Source organism: Equus przewalskii, chromosome 3, assembly GCF_037783145.1.
Source record: "Equus przewalskii isolate Varuska chromosome 3, EquPr2, whole genome shotgun sequence".
In the NCBI taxonomy this organism is placed as follows: Eukaryota; Metazoa; Chordata; class Mammalia; order Perissodactyla; family Equidae; genus Equus; species Equus przewalskii.
Window position 1 is genome coordinate 9027816 of NC_091833.1, and position 24098 is coordinate 9051913.

The 24098-nt window shown below is 53.2% G+C and overlaps 2 protein-coding genes across 12 annotated transcripts in view; both read left to right on the top strand.

Annotated features, from left to right (window-relative positions):
• The window catches only part of NUP93 (nucleoporin 93), a 102323-nt gene extending 96625 nt beyond the window's left edge, over nt 1-5698 (top strand). For all 10 annotated transcript variants that reach the window (XM_070611907.1, XM_070611909.1, XM_070611910.1 and 7 more), the window contains 4 exons: nt 710-827; nt 1271-1354; nt 2781-2909; nt 5433-5698. In XM_070611907.1, coding sequence (XP_070468008.1) covers nt 710-827; nt 1271-1354; nt 2781-2909; nt 5433-5543 — 442 coding nt within the window. In that variant the 3' untranslated portion in view covers nt 5544-5698. The remainder of the gene's footprint in view (nt 1-709; nt 828-1270; nt 1355-2780; nt 2910-5432) is intronic.
• Nucleotides 5699-21202: 15504 nt separating this feature from the next.
• Nucleotides 21203-24098, top strand: part of SLC12A3 (solute carrier family 12 member 3) — a 35750-nt gene continuing 32854 nt past the window's right edge. For both annotated transcript variants that reach the window (XM_070613692.1, XM_008527997.2), the window contains exons 1-4: nt 21203-21656; nt 22090-22233; nt 22971-23046; nt 23756-23851. In XM_070613692.1, coding sequence (XP_070469793.1) covers nt 21330-21656; nt 22090-22233; nt 22971-23046; nt 23756-23851 — 643 coding nt within the window. In that variant the 5' untranslated portion in view covers nt 21203-21329. The remainder of the gene's footprint in view (nt 21657-22089; nt 22234-22970; nt 23047-23755; nt 23852-24098) is intronic.

Consider the following 24098-nt stretch of genomic DNA (forward strand, 5'->3'; position numbering starts at 1 on the left):
TTCCATTTCCCCACGTCATAACCAACACCTGGCACTGTCAGACTTAAACATTGTTTCCGAAAAGAAGGGTATGAAAGGGTGTCTCAGCATTTTAATCCCGTATGTGAGTTTTCATTCTAGGCATTATACTCATCTATATACTGTTACCAGCCATCTCGGAGGCATTTTGAAACAAAACTTGTGCTGGCTGGATGGAGGAATTCTTAGAGATGGAGTGGCCAGTGTTCAGAACCTCCCTTCCTCCCTGCGGGTTAACTGAGTTCTCAGACTTTACCCAGTGTAACTCCCAGGCTGAAGCAACAGTCGTTCCTTTTGTGTCCTCTACAGATAGTCCTAATAAAGTGAAACCCAGAGAAAACTGGGTGGGAGGTGCTTTCCTGGGGTAGCAAGGAAAACATTCTCTGGCAAATGAGCTACCATTTAGCAAACGGTCCCCAGTGCGGGCCCATCAGCACTTCCCATGCTTCCTGGAGTTTTGGATGCTGAGGTGGTGGCTGAAACTAAAGAACCATGCTTCATGCAAAATATTTATAGGTGGATTCCTATCAAATGCTTGGCCATTTCAAGAGAAACACTATTTCCTGCTCCTTAATTCACCTCATCAAGAGAGTTCAGGAGGTCTTGGCATTGTTCAGATGCTACTCTGAGTTACCGATTGCACAGACATTCGTAGTGTACCCCGGTCCCGCTCCCTCCTTTTGTCTTTCAGGTATCGGGCTCAGGGAATCAGTGCAAATAAATTTGTGGACTCCACGTTCTATCTGCTGTTGGACTTGATCACCTTTTTCGACGAATATCACAGTGGTCATATTGACAGAGCCTTTGATGTGAGTTTCAGGAGGAGCCTTTGAAGTGCAGGTTAATGTATGCCCTTGGAAATTCAGAGCACTTCCTGGGATTCATTGAAAGCAAGGGAAATGTCACCAGTACGCCTGCTCAGTGAAGAACAAGTGTGATCCTAGCAATTTAAAGGGGATTTCTGGGTTGCTCTGTTTCCTTTTTCGTTTTTATGTTTGTTTCTCCTTTAATCTGAAAAGAGAGATTTCTCACGGTAATTTGAAATATCTGAATGTTAAAATTGCCTCAGAAGATGAGGATAGGAATTAAGTTAGTCAGCAAGTTAGAATCAAAGCCTTTGTGTGTATGAGGGGAGTAGCATTTTCTGTTAAGAAACCCTTTATGAACATGTGAGATGCTGACTGTGTTTAAGGAGAAGAAATGACTACGATGGTTGTATCTTATGGGGCTGGTGGGTTTTTGTTTTAAACAGATAATTGATCGCTTGAAGCTGGTGCCCCTGAATCAGGAAAGTGTGGAAGAGAGAGTGGCTGCCTTCAGAAATTTCAGTGATGAAGTACGTCCTTTTCTTCTGAGTTATCCAATTCTTTTTCTCCCACTTCTGCTGGAAGCTGTGTTTTAATGTAGCTGATAACTTTAAGAAGCTTAGTACAGTATCCATCCAGACTGAGTTTTCTAAGACAAGTCCGGCTTCAGATACCCTGTGAGTACACATATCCCCACCAGGCTATCGTCCAAATTCCTGGCTCAGAAAACATAGTCGCTTTAGTGATCAGACCTGTTCTTGGGAGAAGTGGGTTTCTGGTTGATCCTGTGAGGTCTGCTCTACTTCTGTATTATCCACTTCCTCTAGAGGGTATTTTAGTGCTCAACTCTGATCTTCTGTAGGCAGTTCCATTGGATGATGAGACATGCATCGTGATTCACGTCCTTCCTTCTCCTCTCTGAACTGTTTTGTCTCGAGAAGCAGGTGCAGACTTGGCCTCAGTTATCAGCCTGTGAGAACCAGAGCCACTGTCAGGGCTTCTAGCATGTTGCCACCATCTGGCCCAGGGGTTCTCAGATGGGCTACATACTGGAATTGCTAGGAGAGCTGTTAAAAATTGTTTATGCCCAGGCCTTACCCCCAGAAATTCTGGTTTCCCTGATGCGGGCTGTGGCCCAGCACTCCTCTGGTCGTTCCCATGTGCCGCTAGAGTAAGACTCTTCACTAGAACCACGGACTCGGGGCCAGCTGCCTGGTCCTGGGATGGCACTGACAGTGTTTCAGTTTAAAACTGTTACTCAATAAGCAAATACCTTTTGTAAAAACATGTTTCTGTTTTAGAAGAAGGCCAGCTTCTGCACATGTGGGAGCCGGTTGCCCACTGTGGTACACACAGTTCAGAAGGTCTTGCCTCTTGCCAACCTTCCCTTCTTGCCTGCTGTTGGTTCTCCCCCAGCCACTTGGCCTTTTGCTCCTTCTTGCCTTGCCCTGCACACGTTGTTCATGGCATCGTGGACGGAAGTGGTGCACCACAGCTTGCCTCTGTGAGCCTGCCAGGGACTCTGCTAGGGCTGTGCAGGGCCAGAGGAGACAGTCTGGTGGGCCCAAGACAGTGGGGACTGGAGAGCTAGTGTATGTATCCCTACCTACTGACATTCAAATCCAACTTTTTTGGTAATCATCATTCTGCTGACCAGCCCAAGCCTGCATGCTGGCCAGACGTGGTCAGTGTGCTTTTGGCTCACTGCCCCTGCCTAGGAGGAGTGGCGTAAAGAAAGCAGAAGAGTGACCCCCCTGGCCTTGCCTGGGCTTTGTCCTCATGCTTCACATTTCACTGCCATCGCCTCCTTTTTTGGTGACTCTGTAGCTCTCCACCTGGCAGCTGTGGGGATGTGGGGTGACCAGGCCTGCCTGGAGTGGCCACCCGCACGCTCTCCTGTTGTTGGCCTGGGGGCTTGGTTCCTTTTCCTTACTTCATGTGTTTCTCTCTGTGCAGATCAGGCACAACCTCTCAGAAGTGCTTCTTGCCACCATGAACATCTTGTTCACACAGTTTAAGAGGCTCAAGGGGACAAGTCCATCCTCAGCATCCAGGCCCCAGCGAGTCATCGAGGACCGCGACTCTGTAAGGTCCCAGCGTTGGCCACAACCATCGCTGAGAATCACCTCTGGTTTGCCATCCACTGCACCTCATGAGACCACTGCTCATGACCCCAAACTGCTCTCTTCCCTTACCGCCTGGCAGCTGGGTAAACCTTATGTCAGGACGCTCCCAGAAGAAATCAAACTTTATGGGATTACTGTTCTTCTCAAGCTAAAAAAAAAAAGATATGTCAAGTGTGTGAATATCATCTTTTAAAAAAATCAAATAGGATGGTTATTTGTAGTGATGCCACAAAAATTTCCTGCTCATTTTAAAATGTTTATTTTGTGAGTCTCAGCTCAGCACTTTCATGAAAACCATCCTTATGGTCAGCACATTAATTTGATGCAAACTCTTGTTTCTACTATCATCTGAGCCTTACAGTGACCCCAGAGGGGTACCTAGGGCACTCAGTGTTATCCTCATTTTACAGCCAAGGGCACTGAGGCCTGGAGTCGGGAAGCAACTTGCTTTCATGGGCCCTCAGGCCATCAGTGAAGGAGCCCGGTCTGGAAGCCGGGTCTGACTGATGCCTGGGCCAGCGCCCTTCCCGCTGCCTGTGGGGCCTACAGCCTTGGGTGAGTCAGGCAGAGTCCATGTGGGTAAAACCCTGGGACTCACACAGCATATGTTGTCCAACTGATTTGACAAAAGGGCAGACGTGTTTGACCCAATTAGACCATGAAAACTGGTGGTGTTTTAAAAATTATCTTTCTCTTAACTTTTTCGCTTAATGTTTGATGAGACTCTCAGTGTGGTGTGTAACAGCCATATCTGATTTTGGCAGTCAAGAAACTAGAGCCTCGAAGATCCTGTCTTCTGCCTGCAGGGGGGTCTGTGGGCTCTGTCTGCTCCGCCCCGCAGAACTTCTGCCTAGTGAGTGGTGGTGGAAATCTTCACCTTGAACAACTAGGTAGCAGTGCTCGACAGGCCCCACAGAAGTGATAGGCCCATCCGTGTGCACCCCAGGCAGCTGCTGGTCTGCCTCTGCCCTTGGACAGGCAAGAGCCTAAAAAGCATAAGAAATCAGTGTCAGGAGGTGTGCCAGAGACGAGCTCACTGGGCCTGGGCCTTGGCAGCAGGCTGTCTGTGTGCAGTGCAGTGCTGTTGTGAGTATGAGTGTTGAAATGGGGGGCGTTTCTGGTGCTCTGGGGGCTGCTTACGGGTCAGAGGAGGGCTTGCCCACAGAGAGCCAAGCCAGTGGCCTGGCAGGCCACTTTCCACATCTGAAGGGAACTGTTCGAAGAATGGCTGAACTCAGATTCTGTGTGTTGTAATCTCTCTTTGTTAGGCACTTAGTTTTTGAGTAAAGCCCTTCTCCTGTGTTGCTCTTGCTCACCACTCTCCTTTTTTATGGAAGGTGGGGATGGGTAGGGTCGAGGAGAGACTCCTATGTAGAAGCTGGCTGCCCAAGAAGTGGCTTCCTGGTTGAAAGCACAGTGCTGCCCTGTAGCCGATGGGTCCCTTTTTCCTGAGCAGCCCTAGAGCTCGTTTACTGTGGCTTCAAGTCAGGCGTGAGAGCTTCTGAAGGCAGTCTCACAAGTACTCTCATTATAAAGTGAGAAGTTCTTTTGGTTTGGACATTAATTTGGACGTACACTTGCCAGTTTATTTCACACATCAGGTAAAAAGCACTTGCCTTTCAGTTTTCTTCTTGAATGGTCCTTAAGAAGCCTAGTAAATGATCCTTGAATTTTCCTTATAAGTCTTGTTATTGGTCCAAAAGGGAGACTTTTGGTAGACTGTCCCTTTCTATTCCATATATGGTGTCCTTTCTTGCTGGTATAAGCATGCAACACACCTCAAGATGAGCAGCCTACAGCTGTTCTCCTAAGTTTCTTTATTCCTTATTCAGTAATTTATCGCTTAGAAATCAGAGTGAAGATTGTCTTTTTCTGTTATTGGAAACACCAGAGTTAGAATATTTTTCTCTCCTGGAAAAATCCAGGAATCCAATAAATATTGTTGCCTGGGAAAAAAGGGCCAAGCGCTTATGTCAGGAAGGAGGAAATGGAAGGAGTAAAGGAAGGAGCAGGGCAGAAGCAGGAGAGGAGGAGAGCTGGGCTGGGACTACACTCAGTTACAGCTGCTGCCTCTGGTGTTGCAGATGCTTCGTGGGGGCCCTGGAGACTCAGATCCCCGTGGGAGCAGGTGGACAGAAACCAGCCAGCAGAGAGGGAGGCTCAGAGTGGAGCAGGCAGTCTGAAGCCCAGGGCTGTGTCAGAAGCTAGTCCAGTGTGTCAGACAGGGCAGCTTGCCTGGCAGACCCATCTATCTTCTGCTTAGTAGAAGAGCTTTGGAACTGGGGCCCCAGTGGACAACCTTTGCTAACTCTGTCCTAGGCTGGCAGAACATGACAGTGGAGGCTGAGACTGTCATCCATGCACCAGGAATCTGGCCCTGACACCAAGGGGTAGAAAGTGGAAGAACATGGTGGTTGCTCCTGGTACGGTGCCCTGACTTGAAAGTTAACTGGTTTTCTTCTCTTCTCCCCTTCTCTCTCAGCAACTCCGCAGTCAAGCCCGAGCCCTGATTACCTTTGCTGGGATGATCCCCTACCGGACATCTGGGGACACCAATGCGAGGCTGGTGCAAATGGAGGTGCTCATGAATTGAGCGCGACGCCGTGAGGGCCACTGGCACTGCACGCCGTCAGTACCTCAGGCGCGTGGGCCGCCGCGGTGGGGTTTCTGGTTTTGTTTCTGTTGTGTTTTGTTTTGTTTTTTGTATTATGTATTTTTGTCAACACAAATAAATTTCTTTGATTTGCATTTCTTTTCACATTCTTTTATTTTGGTTTTTTTTCCTTTGACATTTTGTTTAAATTTTCATTTGTGTGGGAGGAATTGTCTTCACTAGTGCTCGGGCCAGAGAATGATAGGCTGATATAGGCGTCTGTGATTTGGGTAAAGTTGACCTTAAATGATTAAAAATTCACCCAAAATGAGCAAGGAAACGAAGCCTTTGGGAGTTACTTTTATTTAGATATAATGTTCGATATAGTAGGGTCCCGGTTCATTTTTCACATTTTATTTGAATGTGAAAGCCATCCTCAGCCTGGGTGAGTTAAGGTGTGTGTGAAACACCAAGCCCTGTGTGTCCTCCCTTGTCTCCCGGTGTGCCTTAGGGTCCAGGTGGTCCAAGACCATCCTCCAAATGATCTGCTCTGATTCCAGGATTCATTAGTTTGTTCTTCTGTTGAAATCCCACTGGAGATGAAAACATCGGCCTAGAAAAAGATAGCCTTAAAAATGAACGTTATCGGTGTTGCATCTGGGGCTCGAGAAGGGTAAACCTCACCACTTCTGCCTCTAGCTGCCCCACTGAGAGGCGACCCCCTCTTCAAGAGGACTTCTGAGCCCCTCTTTCCTTTCTCTGGTGGTCAGTTCCTCTGCTTAGGGAACCCCCTTGCCCCTCTTCCCCACTCATGAAGCCAATTGACCAGGCAAGCTCATGGGTCACATTCCACATGTCTGATGTACAGACTCCAGACACCACTGGGCATCAGCACTGTGGATATGTGATCCCTGAGCAGAGGTTGTCCCCAGCAACGGCTCTGTTTTTCCTGCCACCCGTCTCGAAGCCCTGGACTAAACTCAAGAGGAAATGAGGACCAGTGTCTGTTCCTAAATGGGCCAACTGAGAAATTGGGCAGTGGGTCGGCTCTGCTGGTTTTATGGACCACTCCTGGAGTGGACTCTTCCAGGCGGATGTTGAGATCCCCAGAGTCTCCAGAGCTGCTTTTTGCTCCTAGAGAGACATGTCTCCCGTCCCAGGACATGGTTGCCCTTGCCGTCCTCTCGTTGTTCAAGTAATCGTAACCTTTCCTTTGGGGAATGAGCTAATCTGAGGGAACGGGACCATTTGCTCTTCATCGGTTGGATTCCATGTGTCCATCAAGGAGCAGCCTAAGGGTCAGCAGGGACTGCTCTGCCTTCTTCTGGTCCCTCTATTCACCCTCCGCCGAGCTTCACCGAGAAAGTCTCAGAAGATGAGCCCTGCAGGGGACTTGACGTAGCAAGTTGTGCCCTGTATAGATGAACTGATTTATATTTTAAGCAAATCGTTTGATAGTGCTTTCAAACAATGCTTTAAAAAAAGAATATTCTGTGGACTTTTCATCCAGTGTGAGCTACTGTTTTGTTTTTAATATTCAGTCTTACTTGTAGCTAGAGATGTCGCAGTGCCATGAATGTGAGGCTCAGGTTGTTTCACTGTGTTTGCTCCCTGGCTTGCCCCTTGTTCACCATTCTCACCATGAGAATTAATTGTGACTTTGCCTTTCCTTGCATCGCGCAGTTGTGCCAGCTCCAAGTAGGAGAACTGCACATGAGGCCGGCACAGGGGGATGAGGTTCTTTGCCCTTTGACTGGTAGATGAGACACAGAATGAGAAGGGAGAGAAAAACGACCAGCCCTTGAGCTGCCCCAATGGGGAGCTGTATGGAGTTCAGAGGACAGCGGTCTCTGGTTGGCATTTGAGGACCTGCCCAGAGAGAGACATTTAGAGGAGAAACAGGACAACTCGGTTCGTACCGGAAGGGCTGAGCTCATGGAGCAAAGCCCAGTGCTTGTCCTGTGGGCCGATTCTCTGGGTGTAGAGATGCAGGAGAGACTTAGGCTGAGTTTGCAAGGCCACAACATCGGCAGGTTCCCACGTACGCAGGGTTACAGCTTGTGCCCAGAAATCGTGATCTGGTTAAAAGTCATCCTCAGCTCACCCACTCAGGGAACTAAATCCTGTCACTCAACCTTGGTCCCCAATTTCACCATTTACCCAGAGAAGCTGAGAGAAAGTGGCATTGGAGGTCTTTTATCTTCCAGGGATGTGATTCCAATCTTTCTAACAAAATCGAGGACACTTGGAGAGCTCAGGGTTAGTGCTGTCTCACAGTGGCTCGTAATAAACTCACTGAGACACTCGAAGGGAAGTGCTGACTTGATCTGGGTCCTTTTCAGAGCCATCAAGATTTGATTTCAAGGATTCTGTTCCTTTGATTTTTTTTTTTTTAATAGCTCTGGCTGCCTAACTTCAAAGGAAAGCTGGAGTGGAACCGGTGAGCTCTCAGAGTGAATCCCTTGGTTTGATCCCTCCTTAGCTGGACCAGCTAGCTCATCACCGAGCAGGAGGGGCCCCTTCACACGGGGCCAGAGTGTAGGCCCCGCTCCTGCCCTCCAAGAACTTACAGTCTAATTGGAGACTCTTGATGGCAGTGCAGTGGCCACTGTTACTCTTTTGATGCATCATTTAAATTCTAGGGTTTAGTTAAGCATAGAACTATAGACTCCTTCCCTCAGTATCCAACATTTGCTGATTTAGGAAAAAAAATTGAGGACTGTTCTCTCTTTGGGTTCTCATCCCTGCCTGCTCCATTTGAGTGAACTCTCCTGGCCAAACCCTTCATACTAAATTTAGCAATCATGAGATGTGCCAGTATCTACTGCTTTATGCTGGAGCTCCACAGTCCTTGTTTCTCCATCAGGCGTCAGAACCTTTGTCCAGCTCATTAGGAGCTCACATCATGGCCAGATTTCCATCATGCCACTCAGGAAGTGACTTGAGCACGCTGAATGCTGAATAAAACCCCAGGCTGGCACGTCACCCCAGGCCCACCAACGTGCTGGCAGGCCCTTCACTGGCCAGACTCTCACTCAGCCTCAGTCTGCCCGGAGATTGATTGAGCCCAGCAAATTAGGTGTTACAAAATTCCTAATGGGAACGTACACATTATGGTACCACTCAAAGTGCTTGTTTTATATCAGTAAAATAAGGCTTTTGTACCCACATTTCAAAAATATCAGGAAGAAGTCAGCAACTCATTATGAGGAGTGTGTAGCATGCTAGCGGGAAAAGAAGCAGTTTTGAGGGTCCTGTATGTCCCACATTCCTCATTCTTCTAGGCTGAAGTGAGAAGTCCCCTGCCTCTAGCCCACCTTCTGACAGTTTCCTGGTGTGTTAGTGTCCCTCACAGGGCAGGAAGAGGAGGGAAGTCAGTCTGTGTTCTTACCACTTGTTTCTAACAGAAGAGGTTGGTGGAAAAAAGCTTAAAACCCACTAACTAAAATGTCTTGAAAATTCCATTCAAGTCATCTGTGCTTCTCTTTCCTTGTTATACATATGAGTGTGGTGACTGGCTGTAGCCCAGAGCCCATGGATTGATGGGTCAGCCCGAGTTCACTCCAGCAGTCACGAAGCTCCTGCACGTGCTGGGCTGTGCTCAGTAGCCCAGGAGAACCGGGGTCATCAGTCCCCATCCCGGATAGGTTCATAAGTCGAAGAAAGTGGCCTCTTCCTTCTATTCCTCTTTTTGCCAGAATCATCTAAGTGGAAATACTGGTGTTTCTAAGTTGCTGACCCAGGAATGGAGGAAAATTTTCTGTCCTAACCTTGATTTTTTAAGTATCTTCCGTGTGCCCTCTCCTGGGTATCCAGCCCACGATGGATTGCTCTACAAATGTTTGAATGAGCAGGTTCTTTGCTTCGGCCTCCTGTACATGCCCTCTCCCCACATCCTTGGTACCAGCTCCACGAGCCTGGATTCAGACTCCTCTTTTAGGTTGGGGGCCTTTCCTAGGCATCAGTCTGAAAGAAGGTGGAGAGGAGTGTCTGCTGGACTCAGACTATCTGGGCTAATCCTTCAAAGAAGGGAACTTGCAGAGCTGCACAGTCTGCAGGGAAACTTGAGAGGAAACGGGTGGAAATTTGGTTTACTGTTACCAGTAATAATGGTCAGATCATTTAAAAAGGAGGAGGGGAGGGCTGGCAGAAACCCAGCGTTGCATTGGCATACTCTGTCCTCCCTGTTGCCTTTGCCCTTGGGGCGGTTGAGAATCTGTTCGTTGCGGATGGGGAGGGTAAAAGAGTTTGCCTCAGACAGTGGCTTCTGTTTGAGCAGGAACTGGGGGAGCCAGTGATCCCAGAGGGGGCTTCTAGCAGAGAAACATACAATAGCCCCTTTGGTGGCCCCAGCAGAGCTGGCCTAGACAGGTTCTCAGGTGGCCTGCAACTAAGACCCCTTCAACCAGGCTGGATTCAGCAAATAAAAATACAGGGCACCCAGTTAAACTGGAGTTTCAGATAAACCGTGAATAAGTTCTTCGTATAAGTGTGTTCCAGTTTGATCTGGCCGCCCTATCCAGCCTGCCTCTGCTGGCATCTGCTGCCTGGAGCCTCCCAGGCTTGGCACAGGCTGCGAGGAACTTTCCAGCTAAAGTGGATCACCCTGATTTGTTGCGCTGTTTGTGCTCCTGTGGGCAGCGGAAGTGACAGTGAGATAAGAAAGTCACTGGAAAGAGAGCAGTGACTGGAATTCGGTTTTGATGAAGCCAGGCAGGCTGGCTGAGTGGGTGGCTGTGGGCCCCAGTTGACCTTGGCCGCTATCATCTACTGGGTATTTTTCCATCAGGAATTTCAAATGAATGTTTTATAAAGGGAGGAAGGAGGCGAAGGACAGCTTTTTCTCACTTGATCAGTGACTTTTATTAGAAACACAGTGGGGAGAGTTCTTTGCTTTCTTCAGTTGACCGCTTATTTTCCTTTCATCTTTGCTTTTCTGACATTGTCGCTCCGTGTGGTGTTTGTGGGGAGAAGGGACAGGGCGGGAGAGAGTCGGTGGATGTGTTCTGCATGTTCCTTTCTGTACAGTAACTTCTACCATTTACTCTGTTTAGGATGGTTTCTTCACCACCACCCCTGTCTGTAGCCAGCAAATGTCTGGACTGTCCTCCCAAAGTGCCATGTGCCCCCTTTGTTCAGTCCTTTAGTGGAGCAGAGACCTCTCGGGCCTCCTTTCCTGGGAATGCTCTTAGCTAAGGTGCACTGGGGGCTCCTCAGAGGACAGCAGTGCCTCTTCTCAGCCTCTGGGCGTGACCGAGCCAGGCCCTGTCTCCACTTCCTGCAAGGAAGGCTCAGGCCTGCCTGGTCCCTGGGTCTGAGAAGTCCCCACAGCTCCAGAGTCTTGCTCTGCCCGCACCAGCCTCAGAATTCAGGCCAGGGGTCTGAGGAAGACCAGAGTTTGGCTGGAGGTGTAGTGGGGTGACAAATCAAGACCATTGTGGTGAAGCCAGCATGCGGCGCGCGCTCCGGGGCTGGGAGCCGGTGAAGGTCTGTGGCCGTTTGTTTTGGACTCTCAGTGGAAAGCATTTTCAGTGGGGTTGGGAGCCAGTTACTGGCCTTGGGGAAGGGGAGGCAAGACTGGGGACTATGTTTTGATCAGACAGTGGGAGAGACTTGGGCCTGATCACAGGACAGATGTCTCCCGCTCTCTCGGGCAGTCTCTGCCTGTGTTTCTGGCCAGGAGGGGCGTGTTCAGGGTCTAGGGCATGGGATTCTACTTGGTGATGTGCAGATGGCTGCGGAGGTGGGGGTGTTTCTCTCTCTCCACCTGGGGGACCTTGCCCTAACAAGAAGCCGTGAGGTGACTTGGCTCCAGCTGCCTGGTGGCCTGAGTGTTCTCTCTCTGAAGGGGCTGCATGGAGGAGGTTCTGCCCATTCCCTTTGCATGGGGGCCCACAGCTCGTTCTGGTCCCTGAGGCCTATGGGAGGCCATTTCCGATGAATCCCCTGGGAATCTGGGCCTCACGCAGGTGCCCCCACAGCCCGTCACAGGGTCAGTGGTCTCTGGGACTCTGCAGCACATCCTGGAGCCGGGGCTGGTGAGCCCGTAGCTGGTGAGGGGACACTATTGAGGGGTAGGGGGCAGACGGAGAGATGGCCACTGCGGTAAAGTGTGACCTGTTTACCCAGGTATCAGAGCCAGAGGCCTCTCAGTGGAGTCCTCAGTTAAGACTTTTTACAATGCCAGCCCAGTGGCAAGAAAAGCCGACAAGACGGGGCCCTTGGTCACCCCTGAATGAGGAGCACCTTAGCTGTTCCCTAGGAATGGCCAGGTCTCTGTAGAAGCCCTGAGAAGCAGACAGCCACAGAGAGGTGAGGGCCAACGATGGGCAGCAAGGCCCAGGCCCAGCGTTTCGTGCGGTCAGCGCGGTTGCTGGGGAAGACATTGTCCTTGGGGAGTCGGCTGGAAATGTTTTTTCCTTGGTGGCCACAGATGTCTCCCTCCGGAACAGTGCCAGCCTGGGGCATCGCCCTCACTGCCCGGCTGGCCACACTCAGTGTGGGTCCCAGGAGCAGCTTTCCTGCTTATCAGGCCGACAGATAAGCTGGCTTGCATGTTTAGGAAAATTAAACCAAACCAAAAAGGGCACTTCCTTTCCTCAAATATGAATGTTTGGGATATGGCCCTCCTGTGGCTGGTGGCAACCATTAGCGTTAGAAAACTCAAACTGCCAAGAAGGATCTTGAGACTTGGTGGAAAACTAAATTCTGGAAGGAAAGAGCTTATCAGCACGGGGGTGAGGAGAGAAAAGTGGGAGACGGCGGAACAGCAAGAATACAGCCCGAGACTGAAGGCTCTCTGAGCACAGAGCCCTGACTGGGTCAGGCCAACAGGCAGCAGCCCCCAAGACTTCAGCGCCCGGCTGTTTCAAGAGAGAGCCTTAAACTTCGGAGCTGACCCGAAAGTTGGCTTAAAATCCCTTCCTCACCATTGGGTAATTGTGTGACTGAGAGCGAGTCGTTTGCTCTGAGCCAGTTTGCTCAGGTATAAAGCAGGGGAGAACAGTTCCTATTCCATCAGGCTATTGGGAAGATTAGGTTAATTTGTAGAAATCACCTACCTATGGCCTGTCACACTGGGTCCTCCGTCAGAGTTAATTTTGGCCATCTGGCTCCCAGCCTCATTTAGACGGCTTTCTAGGGCTACAGGTCTGTCCTCTACCATTTGTCTTCTGTCTTTCGCAACAGGTTTTTCACATGGGTGCACAGTGGAATCAATTACCACCACCCAAGGAATAGCTTTTTAAAAATTCTTTTGCAAGGGAAAATTAGGTCTAAGTTGGCAGGCTAAAAATTTGCTGTTAGGGGACTGACATTGACAAGTCAAGTTCACCTTGTGATCCCTGTCGATTCGGTGACTGCTAAATGGAGATTGCAAGTCAACAAATGCGTGAGCATCTGCCCTGTGCCGGGCATTGTTCTAGGCCCTGGGGACACAGACGGGAAACGACCCGAGGTCCCTGCCCTCAGTGAGGAGCTTACATTTGACTGGGCTGAGAACAGCAAAGGGCCTCTTCCTATCAAAGTGGATTTCTCCCCCTAGGCTGACGTGAGAGCTTCCCTCAGCCATGGTGCAGCCACCGGAGGCCTTGGGGCTAAGAGCTATGAGGTGACTGCTGAGAGTGAGGTACAGTCCCGGCTTTCTGAAGCTCACAGGGCGGTGGGGCAAGAGAGATAAGCAGCTGTGTGTGTACATGCACACAGACACACCATAGTAAGATAAGAAGCCTTAAAAAATGCCACAAGAAAGGGACCGATGAAGAAGATCAAAGGCTCAAAGGCAGGATTTCCTGTCGCTGGGGGATATGGGAGCCATCTGCAAGTGACCAGCACTCACACCTGCAGAGATGGGCAGCATGGTGTGCATGTGGCCACCCTCCTAGCCTGAGATGCACGGAGCCCTGGTGGTGTTACGCAGTAGTGAGCCTCACCCATGGCCTTCATGCAGGAGGAGCAGCAGGACTCAGGTGAGTTGAGGGCCGTGGTGCCAGGTGGAGACCTGCCGGAGGCCTCAGGGCTCGTGTTCAACCCTCCCTGGCCAGCAGAAGCCTGACGTGGGCGTCCACCTTATTCAGGAGGTGAGTATGGGGTGTTGGGGGGACAGCTGGGGGCGTGTGGTCCATGAGGCAGAGAGATGAGGGCTGATCTGATTTGGGGGCACACATTTGTCTGTACCAATCAATAATTAAAAAGGCGCCCTGTTGGCCTTGGGTAATGAATCCAGCTCAAAGGGCTGGTGGCCTGCTTATGGATTCATGAGTCTACTCAGGAGAAAAAAGCTCTTTAAAAACCACCTACAATGTGGAAGATAACTTTTAAGAAACTCTATATCAGCATTACCTTTGTCAAGAAGAGCCAGATTGTGTGCTGCCCAGAGCCTTGCCAACACAGCTTTCTTCTGGCTTAGAGCTCTGGCTCTGCTGGTCTTGACCCCAAGCTGCTGACTTAATTAGCTTGGGGAGGGGCCTAGGCACAGATTGGCTTTTTAAAAGCTCCCAGGTGATGGTCACGCCCTGAGTCAAGGAGGCTTGTTCTGACTAAAAGCAGGGAGTGAAGTAGGCTGCGGCCTGTCTAAAGGTGGCATTCCTCTCCCCCGCTTCTCAACACAGGCTTCACAAATAAATCCTAGAATGTAGAGATGCACTAAATAGGAAGAGGAAAATTCTAAGTGGTTTGGAAAAATATGCACCATACTAGTCCCATCGGGCCAGCTTGCCCATTGTGTGCCCACCAGGGTCAAAGCCAGTTGTCCGACAGGTCTTCGATGTTGGTTGGTTAATCAGTAAAAATGGTGTCAGTTGAGGAGTATCATTGTGTGTGTGCTGGGGGGGAGTGCACAGTTCCCAGGAAATCACAGGCGAATGACCATCTGACCAGCCTGATCAAATCCCTGGCCCCTCATCAAAGATGTTCTTTCCTAGTGTCCGACTGCCCGCAGTATTCCTGTGTCCACCCTCGGCGGGCGCACCGTGACTGGGCTTGTCCCGGGCCTCCCCAGGGCACCTGCTCGGGGCGGCTGCTGACTGAGCTCCCTGGGGGTGAGACCTGACTGCTGCTCCCCACGCAGCCCCGCAAACTGCCTGCTGTGGGCCTCCCTATCCTGTGGGACCTGGACCCAGAGAGAGGCCCCATCTGGAGGGGAGACTCCCAACCCTGCTCCCCGCTGAGCACAAATGCAGCTGAGTGGCACGTGTCATCCTGCAGCTGAACCCTGGGGTCCTGCGTGACCACTGGCAGCAGCTCCTTCGGGCTTCTGCTTCGGGATGTTAAGGAGCTTGGAGCTCCTTTCCAGGTATCCGGTAGGGGCGAGCCCATGATGTAGGAGAGCCTCTCCCACTCTGAGCTCCCAGGACTCTGAGTGCTTCCTGCTTGTACACGCACCTTCCGTCACAGCCTGAGTTCTGGTGACTGCAGATGGCCGAAGCCAGCTCTCTTTTGGTTTCTGCTTTGTGATCCTGGGCAACTCTTCCCCGACTCCTCCCCAGGACCCAACTTGTTCGTTTCTTAACAAATTTTAGCAACTGCACTTACCGGAAAGCAGTGCCTTAAGCGGTCCAGGATGGGTTGTTTTGCTACCACCTTCCTTTTCTGGTAAACTAAAGAGGGGGTCCCCCCAAAAAAGATCATTTATGTTGGCAGAGCACTGCTGTCCTCAAATGCTTCTTTTACAAGTTCCCTCTTGATCATCCAAAAACCCACTGACGAGAGGAAGTCTCCATTTGGCAGTTGCTGAAACTCAGGCACGCGGGGCCGGCTCGAGGTCCTGAGGCTGGCGCAGGGCCAGCGTGGGCCTCCTGTGGCTCACGCCTCCCGCTCCCTCTGTGTCCAGGGCTGGGCCCGGCGTCAGGGGGAGCTGAGCTTTGAACAGCAGCTCCGTGATTCTAGGCCCCCAGTGTCAGCTGCAGGAGCAGGTCAGAGGCTCCTGGGCTCCCAAAGAACCCATCAAAGAGTGTTCTGACTAGAAATGCACCCGTGGAATTGAAAATCGAGCAGAACACTTTCAAGAAAGAAAACAGGTTTACAGTAAAGTTAGAAAAGCCCAAGATGTATTGAAAAATAAAAGGCAAGTCTGACCATGAAGGAAAAGGAACCAGGAGTCCTTCCTTTAACAATAAAAATATCTTCATAAGCATCTTTCCCTTTTGGCTTCAGCTGCCAGTAGCTTCAAGGTACTTCAGTGTCCAACTGTTGTAACATTGGGTGGAGGGACCAGGATTGCAATAGACACACTTAACGCAGTCCGCAAAGCTCAGTTTCTTGGTCCTGATTACTGGAGAGGTTGTGGTCCAGCCTCTGCCTCCCAGGGCCAGGAACCTCCACGGTTGCTCTGCCCCCTGTGCTGTGTAGGATTGTGTGTCTGCACCCCCCTTCTCCACTGCCATCAAGTCTGTGAGCCCCCTGTGGGCAGGGACCCAGCCTCTGTCATTCACAGCCCCAGGCCCCGGCGCCCCGCTGGCCCCGGGCAGCCATGCAGATGAGAGGATGTTTGCCCAGGCTCATCACTGTCTCAAAGCTGCGGAGCCTCGTCCAGAAGAGGAAGCGGCAGAGTTCTGGTATCGTTGCTGCAGCTGGTGTTGTGAATCAGGCCGACGAGCAGCGCGTCCTCTTACCCGGCTATTTCACGACACCAGGGTTGCATCATACCCATCCTCTCCAGGCGAGCCTCGAGGGACCAGGGCGGACGTGGACGTGGGGGTGGGGTGGGGCGGGGCGTCTGTGTGCAAGATTGTTCTCTGTCCCACCAAGTCTCCGTCAGCCTGCTCCTCAGGATCACCTGGGGAGCTTTCCGATAATACGGATGCCGGCCCTCACCCGCTTCTCTGCCCCAGGCCCACAGAACCCCCAGCATGGGGCCACCGCATCAGTGTCTGTTAGAGGTTCCAGGGTGATGCTCCAGGCATCAGATGCTGCAGTCGGGTGGGCCCCAGGGCTCACGGCGGGGCTGTCTCCTCTTACCTGACTGTTGCCGCAGCCCCCAGCCCTCCCTGGTCCCTGCTCCCCACACCACTGCTGCCTCCACCAGCCTTCCAGAAACAGATAGGATCTGACGCCCCAGCACAAAGGCCAGGCTCCTCGCCCTGGCCTTTGAGGCCCTCCGCGTCAGGCTTCCCTACTCAGAAATGAGATGACCATTTCCCCCAGAGAGTCCTCCCTGTTCCCTTCTTCTCTCGAACCCCTGCCCTGCACAAACCCATGTGCTGGTTCTGTGGGCTCTGCCTTCAGAATATACCTCGACTCCCAACACTTCTCACCATCCTGCCACCCACAGCTACTCCCCTGGCCTGGGCACTATCATCGCACACCTGTGGTGGCCCTGAGTAGTCTTGCCTCCCTCAGTCCACTCTCTACACAATGGCCAAAGTGCTCTTTGAAAAATATAAATCTGACCATCACATAATAGAATATGAACTTCTAACCCTTGCTTATAAGGCCCGATGTTCCCCCTTCCATGTCTTAAACCCTATCTCCTTGTTCCCTCTATTCCATCCATATTGGCCTCCTTACTATCTTGAAGCCTCAATCACACTTATACCCCAGGGCCTTTGCACATGCTCTTCCCTCTGTCTGGAACACCTGTGTTCATACCTGCTTGCATATGGGTGGCTCCTTCTTATTGTTGGAGCTCAGCTCAAATTTCTCATTTTAAGAGAGGCTTAAATGCCCCTCCTAAAAAAAAAAACTTTGTTTTTTTAATAGCACTTATCACTAAATGTATTATAATGATTGCTTGTTTATTACTGTCTGTCTCTCCCACTAGAATGTGAGCTCCAGGAGGGCAGGGCCTTGGTCTTGTTCCCCACGGTGCCTCCTTTGCCCAGCACAGGGCATGGTATGCAGTAGGCACTCAATAAATGTGTGTGACTGAAGAAACAATCGGACCCCTTTCAGCTCATCTCCTATCATTTCCTCCCTCCTCCACCCCCCCCCCGACGGCGTTGTGTGCTCCAGTCCCACCCCTTCCCACCCTTCCCAAACCCCGTGCCCCAGAACTCCCTCCATCCTTTCCTGCCCATCTCCCCTCTGGCTCCCCGCTGCTTCTCCAGGCAGCCTCCCTCCTCTGCTAGCCAGTTGTCCCCCTCTCCTTGCTGGTTTGTCTGCCAGGCTGGGCTGTGGGTCCCAGTCCCTGGCACACAGGAGGCGCACAATAAATGCTTAGGTGCCTCTGTGGCCGTGAAGACAACAGGCCGTCCTGTCCTCACGGTTTCAGCCGCCTGCGTGCAGGGTTTTTGCTTCTGGGGAGCTTCCTGACCGCTGGGCCTTTTGGTGCCTTCACTGCCCTGTTCTCTGTCCTTCTGAGAACCGGGAGATGCAAAGGCCCTGCATCGCTCAGCCGGGGGCTGGCGCTGGACGCGGCAGCTGTAACTGACAGTGGTGTAGGTGTCGGTGCCACTTTGCTGCTGGGGAAGCCGAGGCTCACTGGGGTCAGGTAACTTGCTAAAGACTCAGAATCTGACAGAACTGAGATGTGACAGCACAGAGCTGGGACTTCCGGAGGCCAGACCACAGGGCTTTGCTCAGGGTACAGGTGATTCGAGTCCCGGGTCTCAGACGTGAGGGGCTCTGGGGCCACCAGGAAGCCGAAGTCCCGGAAGGCGGGAGTCGTGTGCGAGCCAGCGCCACACCCCATCAGGAGCAGAGCCTCTGTGAGTTTTCTCGAGTGGATGCAGTTCCACCCAAGGGCGAGCATCCCCTTTCTCTGGGGTCTGTGCTTTGCGACAAGGTGTTCTGACAGCCCCTTAGCTGGCTCTGTTGAGAAGCCCTTTGAGGGGTCCTGCTCAAATCCCACCGCATCCCAGAGAGATGCGGGGGGCGGACAGGCTTCTCGGAGAGCCGTGTTCCCCACCTGGGGCTGGAGCAGACCTCGGAGCTGACCCAGGCCTGGGGATTGTGGAGGGAGGAGGAAGTGACTTGGCCAAGGTCACCCAGTGGATCTGTGGCCCCCCACGGCCCATGGCCCCCATGCTGCTGGAAGCCAGCCCTGGCCCCTTTCTCTTCTGAGACTTTAATTAGGAATTTTCCACAGCTGCCCCGGGACAGGGCATGCAGGATGGTGTAAGGGGATGTTGGGCAGCTGGGATTTTCGCCCGTCCAGTGGCAGTTTAAGAGCGAGGAGGTGATAAGATCTGCCCCGAGGCTGCGTGGGAGAGAATGAGTAACTCGCAGCCCCCCCACACACAGACAGGGTGGGGGCTGCAGGCAAGCTGGAACACTGACCACAACTGGGGCTTTGTCCTAGAGCCCTCACCTTCGGGGTTGGGCCAGACTCCTGCAGAGGCCTCCTGAGAAGGGGCTGGAAATCCTGAGAAGGAGCGGGCAAGCCTGGGAGTCATTGAGAGGAGCCCCGAGAAGAGTCTTTTTTAAAAACTAACACATGTGGTCAATATGTAAACTTTGCAAAAAGGACCACAGAGATCATAACCTTTGGGTTTGTCCTCAGGGCCTGTCGTCGTCAGCTCACCTCCATGCCTGGCTGAGCTGGAAGGGCCCGAGGAGCTGCTTTGCACCCTGTCCTTGGGGTAACTGTCAGCCAAGGGCTCCCACGGCAGCCGCTTTTGCCCTCTTTGGTTCTGGACTCCTTTCATTATTCATTCAACAACTGTTTGTCGAGGACCTACTCTGTGCTGTTCTAGTTGCTTGGGATTATCAGTGAGCGAGATGAGCCCAGATCCCTGCCCCTGTGGGCTTGCCCTCCCACAAGTTGGATGAAAAATATGTCCCCCATCCCAGAAAAATGCACCGAAGTATGAAAACTTGTCCACAATTTTGTGGGGCTCCTAGACCCCGCTGTGAGCAGCCTCATCTTGGAGGGTGTCTCTCTAATGCAGTTTCTGCTCTAACACCATCTGAGCATTTCCACGTGGCCCTAAAGTTGGGCATGCCTGTCCCAGGCCCCTCTGGGCCGGGAACGGGGGGAACATCGCCAGCCAGGCAGGCCCCCTCTGTAAGTTCTTAGTCAATGAGTGCTGACTTGCTGTCGGAGGTCATGGAGCCCAAGGACTCCAAGCATCTGATTGCTGGTCCTCCGGGGACCTGTGTGAGCCCCAAGAGGCCATTTGAGAGGCAGGGCAGGGAGGGAGAGAAAAAGTGACCCTCCATGTCCCCCCCAGGATGGCCGGAGCCTGAGGATAAGCCAAGCTCAGAAGCCTGGAGCTGGCGGTGGCCTTGGCTTCTCATCCATCCTCTTCCTCCAGAGGAGCAACTCGTCCTCCAAGCCTCCAGTCAGGGGTCTGCCCCAGCCCTGGACGTCCCCACCCGGACCCTCCTCCAGGGGCGGCTCTCCCATTGCCCTCACCACACAGCTCGCCTGGTCTGTTTCCATGCCCATCTCCCGCACTGACTCAGCAACACTGTGAGCGAAGCCTTGGGGCCCACTGTCTATGTTCCTGGCTCCCCTCACTGCTCACAGCATGCAGGATGGTCAATAAAGGTTTGTCGGGTGAATGGCTGAAAGATGCAAAACCCAGCAGGGGTGACAAAGAGACCTAGTTTTCTTTTAAGCTGCTAGACCACCCGCCCGGGAAGCAGACCCTGAGACACAGGTGAGCGTGCAGGGCATTCGCCAGGGAGGGCTCTTGGGTTGGTACCTCTGGGGAGAAGGGAAGGAAGCAGGACTGGGCAGAGGGAGGAGTGTGCTGCTGTGTGGACACAAAGCCTCGGCTGCCACAGGGGAGCTCGGGAGCAAGGGTGGCCCTTCAGAGCTGGGGGCAGGGCACCGGGCCTTTACACATGGCATCCCTCAGTCACTGGATGAGGCCCCAGGGGAACGGTGGCCACAGGCAAGGCCATCGCCATAGGGGCTGACACTGAGAGCCCTTGCAGCAGCTAGGGGAACGCCCACCATACTATCACCTCTCCAAACCCCGCCCCCCTTCTGTGTCACCCCCACAACTCAAATTTCAGCCCCACCCCTGCAATGGCTTCGGTGTCTCTGGTGACGAAGGTGCTCCCACGGCCACTGTGCATTGAGGCCTCGGGGCTGCTGGTCAAACTGGAGCCCGGCCTGGCCCAGTGCTGGAATGGGGCCTTTGCCCCCTGCCCACTGTGGAAGCCGGGGGCTCTCTGCCTGGGCTGGCCCGGCGGGAGTGCTGACTCCTTGGCCTCTGTAACCAGTGGCTCTATAGGCAGAGCCCGGGGAATCTCCGGTGTGGGGGATGGGGGGTGGGTGCCCAGTTGCCCAGCAGTCCACTGGCTGGCCACAAGCCCCAGGGGCTCGTCCGTCCACGTTTGGCTGCAGATCACACCTGGTACCTGCTGAACTCTGGTTTGGGGGCACTTGTTCATAGTGGTTTATACATCCTGAGATGTCTCTGGAAGGAGATGCTAGACTGGGAGTCAGAGGTCCAAGTAAGAGAGACTGACCTTTTGTCTACATACATGATCTTTTTATATGTCATACCGTTCATCTATTGAAAAATACTAGAAAAATAAAAAAATAGAACTAACTACTACCTCCTAAAATGAGAGTTTTTGAATCTGCACACGGTGGGTCCTCAGGTCCTCAGGCCGTCTCTAGGGCCCCTCTGGTGAGTACTTCCTCCTGGGGTCCTGGCTGCAGGGGTCCCCTGCCCCCGGATTCAGAAGAGCCTCCCAGGCCCAGGGTCCAGGGTGGCTGCCCCGTGGCTCATGGGGAGGCCGCTATCTCAGCCATCAGACGGTGGGCAGGACGGCAGTGGGCACGGCTCCACCCCCACCCTGTGCAGGGACCCCGCTCACCAGCTGCGGGCGGTTTGAGCCAACCTCCCTGCCTCCTCCCTGCCGTGGGCCCAGCCTATAAAGCCACCCGGCATGTCCCCGCTGACCCTGGCCCCCTCCCCAACACCCAGAGCCACAATGGCCGAGCTGCCGGTGTCAGAGACGCCTGGGGACCCTGCTCTGTGCAGTGGGCGCTTCACCATCAGCACGCTGCTCGGGGGCGATGAGCCCCCCCAACCAGCTGCCTATGACAGCAGCCACCCCAGCCACCTGACCCACGGCAGCACCTTCTACATGCGCACCTTCGGCTACAACACTATCGATGTGGTACCCGCCTATGAACACTATGCCAACAGCGCCCTGCCTGGTGAGCCCCGGAAGGTCCGGCCCACCCTGGCGGACCTGCACTCCTTCCTCAAGGTAAGCAGTGTCTCAGAAGCCTGGCCACTTCCCTGCTGTGTGACCTTGGTCCAATTACCTAATCTCTCTGAGTCTCAGCTCTTGTCATCTGTGCCATGGGGATGAGTGTCTTCCTCCTGGGTCAAGGCCCAAATGAAATGTGGGCATGGATCCTGTGAAGCTCTGGATACATGTTGTCATGTATATTGTCCAGTCATTGGCACCCAGTCAAGTAATCTAGGGCTCCCTAGAGAGGTAGTGAGCTCCCCATCAGTGGAAGTGTGCAAACAGAGGTTGCGCATACCTGAAAGAGATGGGGAGAGTAAGGAAGGTCTGCGTCAGAGTGGGGGCTTGCTGGGTTTGCTGCCTGGGAGGCTGGAGTCTGGAGGGTGGAGGACTGGGAGCTGGGTTGTCATGACTCCTGCCTGACACGTGGCCCCTGGGCTCCCCGCAGGAAGGCAGCCACCTGCACGCCTTGGCCTTTGACAGCCGGCCCGGCCATGAGATGACCGATGGGCTGGTAGAGGACGAGGCAGGTACCGGCGGCGAGAAGAGCCCGGCAGAGCCCGTGCGCTTTGGCTGGGTCAAGGGGGTGATGGTGAGTGTGTGCGGATGGAAGGTCCAGCAGTCGGAGCGGGAGCCAGGGCTCCATCCAGGCTCAGCTCTGGTCCTCAAGGCCTAGTGGCCAGCGCAGCCCAAAGGCCTGTCCTGGGCCTCAGTTTCTCCATCTGCATAGTGACCTCAAATTTCTCTGGTTTTGTGCTTCCTGACCCCCCTTTACCCTCTAGACTGAGGCCTGGCCCTGGGGATGATCGCTTTTTGGCTATGCACTTGTCCTGTTTCCTTGGGCAAGTTTCTTAACCTGCCTCAGTCTCCTCATCTCTGAAATGATGAGCATTAGATGAGTCAATAGATAAAGTGCTTGGATCAATGCCTGCCTGGGTGTTATTAGAAGAAACTGTGTTTCCCCAAAAAGCCACCAGGAGGCAGCACGAACCCACAATTCCTCGAGTTGGTGGCTTTTCTCTCCGTGATGGGAAGCGGAGGGTTGATGGGGCCAGAGCGGGAATAAGTCCCAGACGGTAGAGTGGACGGGCGGGCAGGAGAGGCGGCAGGAGGGGCAGGTGGGTCTCTGGGTTTCCCCCTTCCCTGCCTCACAGAACCAGAGGGGCGTTGAAGGGGGAACCCACTGAAGTGGGTAAAGCAAAGAAGGGACCCAGGTGTCCCCAAGGCCTAAGTGCCCCATGTCACGGCTTGACAGGGGTCAGGGACTTGTGTGTGTGGCCTTGGGGTGTCTGGCCCACCCAGTGGCCTCTGACGCCCGTCTCCCCCCAGATCCGTTGCATGCTCAATATCTGGGGTGTGATCCTCTATCTGCGGCTCCCGTGGATCACGGCACAGGCAGGCATTGGTGAGTGCCGCCTCAGGTGGGAGGGGGAGAGGCGCGCTGAGTCCCGGTCCTCCAAGGCCCCAGGGAGCAGTCTTGAGCTTCGGCTGCAGAGACCACGGGCCCCTGCAGTGACAGAGGACAGGGTGGTGTGGAGTCAGCAGGCCTGAGGGCTCCCCCTGGCTCTCCTGGCCCTCAGTAAGTCACTGGACCTCTTGGAGCCAGCTCTCACTGCAGAATGTTGGGTTAGGGACTCACTGTCTGCACAGACCAGGGTTCAGATTCAAGCTCTGTGGCATGCTGTGTGACCTTAGACAAGTTCCTTAACCTCTCTGAGCCTTGGTTCCTCATCAGTAAAATGGGGATGATAACTGACCCTACTTCACAGACCTATTGTGGGGTTCCTACGATGCTTCTATGATGCACATACAACAGCACAGGGTTTGGCACCCAGAGGCACTCATCAAGTGGTAACTCATACTTTATTTTTCATTATGAAAGGATGGGAGCTTCCTTCCATATCTGGTGATCCTTTACATGTTGGCTCAGCAGCTCCCTGGCTATTCAGAACATACCAGGCGGTAGACAGAGACCCATTTTTCAGATGAGAAAGCCGAGCCCAGAGGAGGGAAGGGACTTAGGTCATGTGGTGACTCATTGGCTGATTCGGGTTCCTCACATGGCTCCTCACCTGGGAAATGCCCCAACTGACCGCATCCCCCCACCCCCACAGTCCTGACCTGGATCATCATCCTGCTGTCCGTCACGGTGACCTCCATCACCGGCCTCTCCATCTCGGCCATCTCCACCAACGGCAAGGTCAAGTCAGGTGGGCCCCACTCCACCCCACCCCTTCTGTCCCCTACTCCCAAGGTCTTCCTCTTGTAGGTCCCCCAGTCTTCACCCTGGGAACGGGTCTCCGAACCACCGCCACCCCCACCAAGACTGGAATGCCCCAGGCTGCTCCTTCTGGTTCCAGGAGAAGGCTGGGGGCAGGCTCTCCGCACCCACTGGACAGCCTCGGTCATCTCCTGTGCTGTGGATGCCATGGGCCCCATGGACACCCTCTCCCAGCC